Source organism: Humulus lupulus, chromosome 3, assembly GCF_963169125.1.
Source record: "Humulus lupulus chromosome 3, drHumLupu1.1, whole genome shotgun sequence".
NCBI classification, from domain to species: domain Eukaryota; kingdom Viridiplantae; phylum Streptophyta; class Magnoliopsida; order Rosales; family Cannabaceae; genus Humulus; species Humulus lupulus.
The window spans coordinates 124978231-124989581 of record NC_084795.1 but is presented as its reverse complement, the minus strand read 5'-3'; the positions used below and the strand labels follow the sequence as shown (position 1 = coordinate 124989581).

Below are 11351 nucleotides of genomic sequence, written 5' to 3'. Positions count from 1 at the left end.
AAATGTGCTGCGAATGGTGAAGGAGATGTGGATAATTTTGAGGAGTTAGAACGTCAAATTGATGAGATTATTGGGTCGGAGGGTACAGGACCGCAGTGCTTTGCGACTGCACAGAGAAAAATGGAGGATTCGGGTCATATGAAGGCCTCGTGGGCAGATGCGACTGGTGAGGACGACTTTCAAACCTCAGCTCAGAAACAATGGCAATCGTTCACAGCTAAAACCTTATCCTTCTCAGATCAGAAGCTTGAATTTGCAGAACCAGAATTCAGGGAGGGTCAGAAATTTGCTAGGATCGATATTGAGGAGGTTAAGTTCCAATCGGCAAACTGGAACTCGGCTGTCATTTGTATGGTGCTAGGAGCAAATCCACCTATGGCAGTTTTTGAAGGATTCATAAAAAGGATTTGGGGTCATCTTGGGATAGCTCAGATAGCAAGAATGACTATGGGTTTAACAATGGTTAAGTTCAATGATGAAGCAACAAGGGACCATGTTCTAGAGAATGGCATAATCCAGTTTGACAAGAAACCTGTAATTATTCGACCATGGACAACAGATCTGAGTGTTGTTCGTCTAGTTCGCTCTGTTCTGCTTTGGATTCGTCTACAAGATCTGGGTCTTCAGTATTGGGGCAGTAAATGTCTTAGTGCCCTTGTTAGTACAATAGGCAAGCCAATAATGGTAGACAAATACACAAGAGAATACTCACGTATTCAGTTCACTCGGGTGCTAGTTGAGATGGAAGTTACGGATAACCCTCCTACAAGTATTCAGTATATTAATGAACATGGTCAAATCATGGAGCAAGGAGTTGAATATGAATGGTTGCCAATTAAATGCAAGAACTGTTCTGGTTTTGGTCATTCAATGACAGATTGTAGGAAGACTAAGAATGCTCAGTGGGTCATGAAGGAAACCAGGTTAAATAAGGATGAAAAAGCTCAGAGATCAGCTGGTTTTAAAGCTGTAAAATTGAAGGGTACTAAGATTCATGTGGATACTGATAAGGTTGTAGATCAGACTAGTTCAGAAGAAGTCAAGACACAGACCGATCAGGGTGGCCCTCTTTTACCAGATAAGGAGGTTTCAGCTGGGATTAGGGACATTAATCAGGCAAGCCATCTATGGCACACTCCAAAAAAGGTTGCTGCTCATTCAAAGGAGGGACAGGGATCTGTTAAAAATGCTAAGGTGACTGGGCAAACGAACAAGAGTTTGAACAAATTTGTTGTGCTCCAAGAGGACCGGTTGAGTGGTAAGGGTGAAAATTCTCTATCAATTTCTTCAAATGGATAGTAGTAATATAATGAGTTGGAATGTAAGAGGGCTTAATCGAATTAATAAACATGGCCATGTTAGTGATCTTTGTAAGAGGTACAGAATAGGAGTTGGTGGCCTTTTAGAGACCAAGTTGAAGGGCAGCAAAATTAGTAGGTTTGTAGAATTTTATTTTCTGAATTGGGATTACTATACTAGTCCAGAAATTGAAGGGCGTCTTTTGATTGTTTGGAGGAAGTCTTTTGTGAAGGTTACTATCTTAGAGAAATCAAATCAGTTTATTCATTGTTTGGTTAAGTTGACTGGTGTGCAGCAGAGTTTTGGAGTAACTTTCGTCTATGGAATGAATTCTATAGAAGGAAGGAGAAGCCTTTGGGAGGGGCTAAGAAGGCCTTTTCTTAAGGACACAGCTTGGATTTATCTAGGGGATTTCAATGCCCCTTTTACATGCCAAGATAGATCGGGTGGGAAGCCAATTTCTGGCTTGGAGTTGGCTGATCCTAATAGGTGGCTTGCAGATTCTTATCTAGAGCATTTAAAAAGTGTTGGGTCTTATTTTACTTGGACTAATAATTAACATGGTGCAGCTAGAATCTATACTAAAATTGATCATGTTCTCATTAATGAGAAGTGGGTGGACTTATTTCCTTAAGCTACAGCTATGTTCAGTTGGGAAGCATTTTCTGATCATTGCTCTTGTCTAGTCAAACTTCAGGTTCAAGAGAAGCTGGGAATAAGGATGTTTCGGTTCTTCAATTATTGGATAGAGCTTCCAGATTTTCATATTCAGGTTTTAAGAAGTTGGAATCAGCCAATTAATGCAACAGGAATTCGGGCCATTTACCTTAAAATGCTGAGATTGAAACACTGTCTGAAAGTTTTTAACACAGATAAGATAGGTGACCTGAAGGCTAAATTCTATAAAGCTAAAGAGACCTTTCAAGTAGCTCGTTTACAAGCTGAAGCTTATCCCCATGTATTGGATTTTCAGGAAGCTGAAAAGGAAGCTGCTGAGGCTTATTCAGTCCAGGAAAAACTCTATCAAAGCTTCTTAATTTAGAGGAGTAAGATCACATGGCTGAGACAAGGAGATTTAAATACTTCCTTTTTTATGCTTATTTAAAGAAGCGTAAAGCGGAGAATGGTATTGTCTCTTTCATAACTGAAGATGGCAAAATGGTGGATAATTTCTCAGAAGTGGTCTCTCATTATGTGGGGCATTTTAGAGACTTTTTGGGCAGCTCTAGTTCGGCTTCAGGGAGTATTAATACTCAGATAGTAGAGATGGGACCTCAACTGTCAGTTTTACAGAAAATGAAACTCCTTAAACCTTTTTCTAGGAAGGAGCTCTCTTCAGTATTCCTATAACCAAGTCTCCGAGTCCGGATGGGTTTGGTTCTGGATTTTTTAAAGCAGTCTGGAATGACATTGGGGATGAGGTGTGCGAAGCAATTACCCACTGTTTTGAATCAGGTATTTTCCCTTCTGAGCTCCACGAAACAACCTTATCTTTGATTCCTAAGGTTGCCAATCCTTCAAGGGCTGTAGATTATAGACCCATCGCTTGTTGCTCAACATTATATAAGTGTATGTCGAAGCTGATTTGTAAGAGAATGGCCGATATTCTTCCTGATGTTATTCAGCCTAATCAGGGAGCATTTGTCAAGGGTCGGTCTATTGCCCACAATATTATGATATTCCAAGATCTCATAAAAAACTATGGGAGAGCTACTACTTCATCGAGATGTGCTATCAAAATAGACCTCAGAAAGGCCTATGACACAGTAGATTGGGTCTTCCTTGAGAACCTGTTGAAAGCTTTGAAATTTCCTATGAAATTTATTGGTTGGATCATGGCTTGTGTTAGGAATACATCTTACTTTCTCTTGATGAATGGTAGGATTCAGGGTAAATTTAAAGGAGGGAAAGGGCAGAGACAAGGAGACCCCATGTCACCTTTGTTGTTTGTCATTATTATGGAATATTTGACTAGGAGTTTGCAACAAGCTGCTCTTAATTCACCCTTTCGGTATCATCCAATGTGTAAAAGTCTCAAACTCATTAATCTTTGCTTTGCAGATGATTTATTGTTATTTTGTAAAGGATCTCTTGCTGCTATTAGATTTGTCAAAGGGGTGCTTGATAGCTTTGCTACAGCCACAGGTCTTTCTATAAATTCAGATAAATCGCTGGTTTATTTTGGTTGAGTTTCTAACACAGAAAAATCTTGAATTGCTCATGAGTTAAATCTGACAGAAGGATTATTTCCCCTTACTTATCTTGGGGTCCCTATGAGGCCTACAAAATGGAAGCATGAAGACTGTGAGGTTATTCTTCAGAAATTTCGCTTGAAAATTCAGAATTGGGCAAGTAGACACTTGTCTTTTGCTGGCCGGATTCAACTCATAAATTCAGTGTTACTTGGGCTTCAAAAATATTGGATGTCTATCTTTGTTTTGCCTCAAAGCATAGTTAAGGAAATTGAGAGGATATGTAGGGGCTTCCTGTGGGGTTCAGCTGGGCAGAGAAGTAAATTACACATTCCCTCTTGGCAGAAGGTTTGTCTTCCTAAAGTCTATGGAGATTTGGGTTTCAGAGATGGAGCTACTTGGAACTGGGCTGTGTTAGCTAAATATGTTTGGGCCTTATCTACGAAACCTGATCTGCTTTGGGTAAAATGTATCCATTCCATTTATCTGAAAGGTGCTGACTTCTGGAACTATGTCTTAATAGCAGATTGTAGTTGGTATTGGCGAAAGCTATGTCATCTCCGGGATCATTTTAGGCCTACTGATATCATCTCTGCTGGTGTGCAAGGGAGATTTAAATCCACAAGATTGTACAACAGTCTTTTGGTTCAGCAGAGGGATGAGTTCTACAGAACTATTTGGAGCAGAATCATTCTTCCAAATCACAGATTTATGCTCTGGCAAGTTGTAAATTCTCATCTGTTAACTAGGGATAACCTCAGTAGGATGCAAGTTCAGCTAGCCTCTGAGTTATGCCCTGTGTGTGACAGAATTCAGGAAAGCCACTCCCATCTATTCTTTGAATGTAACTTCTCTACTCAGCTGGTTAAATGTATATTTGATTGGTTGGGGTTTGATGCTTGGCCTCTAGACTATCATAGCTGGTTGGTGTGGTTGGCAAGGGCCTGAAAAGGAGTTACAGCTGATATTGTTAATCTAGTCTGTGCTTCTGTCATCTATAGCATTTGGATAAACAGGAATCAATGTTTTTATGAAGGCTATTCTTCCACAGTTCTGAAGCTAACTCAGGATATTAAGTATACTACTAAATATAGGCTAAATATAGTGTCTAAAAGACTTGTTTCAGTTAAGGATCAACTGTACATTCGGCATTTACAATGTAGATAATAGTCCTCAGTTCTGATGTGTAGTTGTATGGGTTCCTGTTGAGGGTGGAGTCTTTGACTCTCATTGGTTTTGTTTAGTTGTAATGTTCATTTGTTCAATGAAGTCTATTTTCTTCTTGATCAAAAAAAAAAAAAACCCCAATAAAATCAAAATTACTTTAAAACTTAATAAATCAATTAAAAACTCAAGAATTAAGCAACAATTAGCACATAAAAAGTGGTAAAATAACTCTATTTTGTAGAGTTATCAAGACCAAAGACCTAACCCTTGAGTGACTGTCCTTGATGGAGAAGTAGATGAAGAAGCTTTTATCTGGAAAGGGGATTGATGATTCTGACTTCGATGAGGAGCTCGAACCTTTCGCCCTGAATATTGCAGGGGCTACATATCCTATTGGCTTCAGGATGCCGAACATGCCATCATTTGATGGAAACACAGATCCATCAGACCACCTCGGGATGTTGAATACAATGATGGTGGCCCACAATGTCGAGTTCGATCTAAGATGTATCCTGTTCCGCGCGACTTTGGTCAAACCTGCAAAATAGTGGTTCAAAAAGTACGAAAAACATTCAATAAACTCGTGGAAGAAGTTGTCTTTCGAGTTCAAGAGAGCGTTCTGAACTTCATAGGAAGCTCACGTAGAGGCTAACTCATTGGCCAACGTAAAACAACAACCTGGTGAGTCCTTGAAGGCATATCTGAGCAGATTCGCCAACGTCACAACACGAGCTAGAGACACTAATGATAGCTGCAAGCTCAAGGTGATCAGAACAGGATTCCTGGTAGAAGGCGATCTATGGCAAGAGCTCCAGCAAAAAGGAGTTAAGAGTGTAGATGAGTTCTTGGCTCGAGCTTAGGAGTGGATAAACTCGGAAGAGGAGCAATATGTTTTCACGGGAACCATCCAGGCCCCTATTCAGCTCGCTGGAGCGGTGACAGGTGTTGCAGCTACGGCTCAACCTATTACCCAAATAACCAAATGGGGAACAACAATAGAAAAGGGAATGGTAAGGGCGACTAGAATGTCACGAAGAAGAACAAGGCTAGGGAAAAGTTCAAGCCCATTTATGCCACCTACACTGACCTAATAGATACAAGGGAACATATCTTACAGGCATATTCCAATGGCCTTCCGTGGAAGAAACCAGGACCTTTAAGGAATTAGAGGGTGAAGAGAGATCCCTCAAAGTTCTACCGATAACACAATGACATCGATCATAATGTCGATGATTGCCAACAGGTGAAGGATGAGATTGAGACTCTCATTCGGGCTGGAACATTAGCCTAGTACGCCCAAAATCGGGTTGCTCCTAATCAGTCTGCCGGGGAGAACTCTCATCCAGCTCTGGAAGCTTCGGCAGGTCAGCTGAGGACTCAAGTGGATCAGATGAATCAGGTTGACCCTCCCCCAATAGTACGAGGAGGTATAACTACTATTTTCGGAGGACCTCATTTGGCAGGCACGAGTAATAGAGCCCAAAAGAGTTATATAAATGAGCTGAAAACTCATAACGGTGTGGAATTTATCTCAGAGCAGCGGTTATCAAAACAATAGCGGTTGGAAAAACAACCAATCATTTTCACAGAGGAGGACACTAGCCACGTTCAATTTCCACATAATGACCCGCTGGTGGTAACTGTGTAGCTCGCTACTCAAAGGGTGCAAAGGATACTGGTAAACAATGGAAGCTTAGTAAATGTGCATTTCATGCCCACCCTAGAAAAATGGGATTGTCCGTGACCGATTTAAAGGCAACCTCTATGACACTATATGAATTTTAGGAGAAGGGATGGTAGCCATAGGGAAATTGAGACTGGTGGTTATGCTAGGAGATGAAACACGAACTGCTACAAAAATAATTGAGTTCGTGGTAATCGATTGTCGGACTGCGTATAACGCAATTGTGGGACGACCCGCGCTAATGGTTTTTGAGGCCATCACCTCGATCTAACACTTGGCAATGAATTTTCCCTTAACTTCAGGTATATGCATAGTATGTGGAGGCCAGATCGCCATGCGAGAATGCTACAACATATCTATGAAGGGAAAGTCACAACCCGGGCAGCAGGCAATGGTCATAAACGAAGGAGGTATGGTAGTAGAAGTTATTCATGGGACAGAAGAACCTCAAGAAGGAGACAATGAGGTTTCCCAATAGGATGACATTGATCAGTGAGTAGGCGAAGATAAATTTAAGCTTAAAGAAGTGGAGGAGCTCGAGAAAATAAATATCGACCCAGAAACACCTTCAAGAGTTGTCCAAGTTGGGAAAGATCTTGAAGCTGAAAGGAAGAAGGAGCTGGTCAAATTCATGAGGAAGAACTTTGACGTCTTCGCCTGGTCGCATGAGGATATGGTGGGAATCAGTCCTAGTATAATAATGCATACTTTGAACTTTGACAAGAATGTTCTCGCAAAGTCCCAAAAACAAAGGGTTTTGGGAACAGTACGATCTGAAGTATTAGAAGAAGTAGCCCACCTACTTAAATGCAAATTTATCAGGGAATCAAAATACCCGATCTAGGTTGCTAACCCCGTTCTGGTCTCAAAGACAAACGGGAAGTGGAGAAGTTACATTTATTTCTCTGATCTCAACAAGGCTTGTCCTAAGGACTGTTTCCCATTACTAAGAATTGATTAGTTAGTAGACGCCACAGCCGGTCACGAGCTCATGTCTTTCATGGACGCGTATTCTGGATATAACCAGATCAGGATGAACCCTGCAGACCAAGAGCATATCAGCTTCATGACTAAGCATAACATATATTGTTACAAAGTTATTCCATTCAGGCTGAAGAATGAAGGGTGTTACATACCAACGGTTAGTCAACAAAATGTTCACTAACCAGATCGGGAGAAACATGGAAGTGTATGTTGATGATATGCTCATTAAATCAAAGACTGCCAGTAACCATGTATCTATTCTGGAAGAATGTTTTGGCATACTTAGGAAGTATGACATGAAGTTTAATCCCCAGAAGTGCACTTTCAGAGTTTCGTCGGGAAAATTATGGGGTTTATAGTTAACAGGAGGGGGATAGAGGCAAATCCAGAGAAGATCAGGTCGTTGTTAGAAATGCCTTTGCCCAGGTCGCGAAAGGAAGTACAAAGCTTAACCGGAAAGGTGGCGGCCTTAAAATTCTTCATTTCAAAAGCCACTAACAAGTGTCTCCCATTTTACAACTTGCTCTGAGGAAACAAGAAGTTTGAATGGAGCGAAGAATGCGAACAGGCATTTCGTGACCTGAAAGCGCATCTAGCTAAACCCCCCATACTATCAAAACCAACCTCCGAGGAGTGTTTGTTTCTATATCTGGCCATGAGAGAAAATGCAGTTAGTGCTATGTTAGCTCGAGAATAAAATGGGGCGCAAAAATTTGTGTATTATGTAAGTAAAAGACTTGTCGGAGCTGAATCCTGGTACCCATTGATAGAAAAGCTCATGTTTTGTCTTATTTTAGCTTCAAGGAAGCTCAGGCCATACTTCCATTCCCATTCTATCCACGTCTTAACCGACCAACCTTAAAGGTAGGTTTTGCAAGAACCTGAAACGTCGAGAAATCTATTAAAATGGGCCATCGAACTCAGCCACTTTGAGATATTATATGTGCCGCTGACAGCAATATAGATCCAAGCCCTTGCTGATTTTGTGGCTGAGTGCACAGGTTTTCAGGCCGAGTTGGTATGGGAATCGGTGCAGGAATTATGTAAAATCTTTGTTGATTGATTATCTAATGAAAATGGATCGGGAGGGAGCTGGGATAATCTTAACCTCACCTGAAGAGCATAGATTCCATACAACTCTCAGGTTCAGATTCGAAGCATCCAACAACAAAGCCGAATATGAGGCCTTATTGGCAGGACTAAGGGTGGCAAAATATCTAAAGGAAAAGGCCATCCAATGTTATAGTGATTCTCAACTCATAGTCAATCCGTTATTGGGAGAATATCAAGCTCGTGGTATCAAGATGGTGGCCTACTTAGCCAAGGTTAAGAGTGAATTGTCTGAGTTTGAGTTCAACTCCATTGAAAAAGTACCCCGCGAGCAGGATTCCAATGTTGATGCCCTGGCTTGACTTGCTACCACCAGAGAGGCAGATACACCGAATGTAGTCCCAATGGAATTCATGGAAAGCTCGAGTATAACAGCAGGAACAGTTGGGGTCGGAATGATTGACATAAAGACGACCTAGATGACCCCTATAGTGGAGTACCTCACAACTGGAAAGTGACATGACGATCGAAAGGATGTGAGACAGCTGTTGTATCAAGCTCCACAATATGTTATGGTTGAAGGGATTCTATATCGACGAGGGCATTTGCTACCCCTCCTGCGATGTGTTCTGCCCGAGGAAGTGCATACTATTTTGTAAGGAATACACGTAGGCTTCTGCAGAGACCATGCTGGGGAAAAACCTAGCTCTAATGGTATTGAGAGAGGGATATTTTTGGCCCACGCTAACAAAGGACTCGATCTCGTATGTGTAGAAGTTTGAAAAATGCCAACGCTTTGCCATAGTTTCCCAAGCTACTCCCGTCGAGCTAACCATGATCTCATCCCCTTGGCTGTTTGTAGTATGGGGAATTTACTTAATTGGCCCTTTTCCAACAGGAAAAGGAGGAGCTCGTTATGCGGTAGTCGTCATCGATTACTTCACGAAGTGGGTAGAGGCTGAACCTTTGGTGACCATCACCTCGAAGAGCGTCTTGGATTTTGTTGTAAAATATATAATATGTTGACTTGGGCTCCCTAAAAATATTGTGTCTGACAATGGAACTCAATTCGATAGCGATCTCTTCATAGACTTTTGTGAAAAATATGGCATAACCAATAATATCTCGTCAGTAGCATACCCACAAGCCAATGGGCAGGTCGAGGCCATAAACAAGACCTTAAAGGCGAGCTTGAAGAAACAATTAGATGAAGTCAAGGGATTATGGCCTAAGAAGCTCCTGCAGGTACTCTGGGCCTACCGGACCTCACATCGAACTTCGAAGAGATATACCCATTTTTCTCTGACCGTTGGAAGCGAGTCTATGCTTCAAATAGAGGCGTTGGTAACAACCCACAGAAAAAAGAACTTTGATCAGGATCATAACCACGAGATACTTAGTGCATCCCTTGATCTAATTGAAGAAAAACGAGAGGCATCACAATTACAACTCGCCCAAATCACTAGTTATTTCAATTCGAAGGTGAAAGGACGTAGAATTGAATTAAGCGTTCTTGTTCTCCGAAGGGTCTTTTTAGCAAGTAAAGTCCCAAGGACGGTGTGGTAGGGACGAACTGGAAAGGACCATATCAGATCGTGGAAATATTGGACGAAGGGACTTTTAAGCAAGCCCAACTAACTAGAGAAATAGTCCCACGGACCTTGAATGCCCTACACCTCAAAAAGTATTACAAATAATTTTGCTGTCTTTAATGTTTTCGGAATTACCATTTATGTAAGGCTTGTTTATAAAAGCCATTTCAGTTTAATAATAGTTGGATTATTAAGTAATCAATTTTATCATTTTGTTATCACGAGCTCACTTTGTAAAAGAAACCTAGAACACTTATAAGTTCTGGTTGCTTGGGGGGGGGGGGGGAATAACCGAAGAGAGCTTTTAAAAAAGTTCAGCTAGTTCGGATGAAAGTTAAAACTTAAAGTTTTTAAAAATTGATTATTAAACGACTTTTTAAAGCTCGGTTTTTCAATTTTCTTCACACGAACTACCTTTGGAAAATCTCAAAATAAAACCCCTAGATACAACCAGGTCTAAGGCCTGATTCCTAACAGGTACAAACCTATTAAGCCCATTAAGACCCCTAGATTCAACCAGGTTCGAGGTCTGATTCCCAATAGGTACAAAGTTATTATGCCTATTAAAACCCCTAGATATTACCAGGTCCGAGGCCCAAGCCATCAAAAATCTATCCCGATCTAAAGACAACCCCTAAGATTTTGAATGTACAAGAATCTAAGGATTCATAAACATGGGAAAGCAATAGATTAAGGGGAACACAAATAGATCACAAGTTAGATATGTATTAAAAAATATATTATTATCTCAAGGAGAAAAAACCTTGACCTGAGCCCAAAGGCAATAGTTTTGGTCCCTAAGGACTTAATTACAAAAGTATAAAAATATAAACAAAAATAATAATATCATCAATGGGGTTCGTCGACTTGCTCAAAAGAGGTCACCTCTTCGCCATCTCCTTCAGCAGGGTCAGAAGCTTCGACGGTCTCTGAGGTTCTTGTGAGAACCGAATCTTGAACTTGGCAAGATATGGTTCCCATAACTCTGGTTGCATGAAGGAGAAGTTCTCGTCCTGGTAGAAAGCCTAGCAACGGTAAAACATCTCCTCCATTTGAGTCGATGACTCCGCGATCTCTGTCCTCACCCTCTCAGCTTCCTCATTAGCCTTGGCCTCGACCTCATCAAGTTTCTTTCTGCCCCTCATTTTCAGCCTGCAGCTGGTCCAGGTGATGGTTCACCTCCATGATCTGGTTCTTAGCCATCCGCTCACCTTCCTTTGTAACTCGCTCGCCCTCCTGGGAGGAAATTAGGGTGACTTTTGCGGATTGCTCGCTCTCTTGGGCGGCACATAGGGCAGCTCTGAGCTCCTCATCCCAAGCTTTAACCTGAGCAATTCGTCGAAGTTGAGCCAGGACAGACTACAAAAGGATAAGGCATGTGAA

General features: G+C 41.4%; 1 protein-coding gene across 1 annotated transcript in view; it reads left to right on the top strand.

Moving 5' to 3' along the window:
• The first annotated feature begins 1309 nt into the window (after nt 1-1309).
• The window catches only part of LOC133825012 (uncharacterized), a 31479-nt gene continuing 21437 nt past the window's right edge, over nt 1310-11351 (top strand). The window contains exons 1-5 of the mRNA XM_062258016.1: nt 1310-1830; nt 1951-2305; nt 2407-2481; nt 2622-3444; nt 3538-4217. Of these exons, the coding sequence (XP_062114000.1) occupies nt 1310-1830; nt 1951-2305; nt 2407-2481; nt 2622-3444; nt 3538-4217 (2454 nt within the window). The remainder of the gene's footprint in view (nt 1831-1950; nt 2306-2406; nt 2482-2621; nt 3445-3537; nt 4218-11351) is intronic.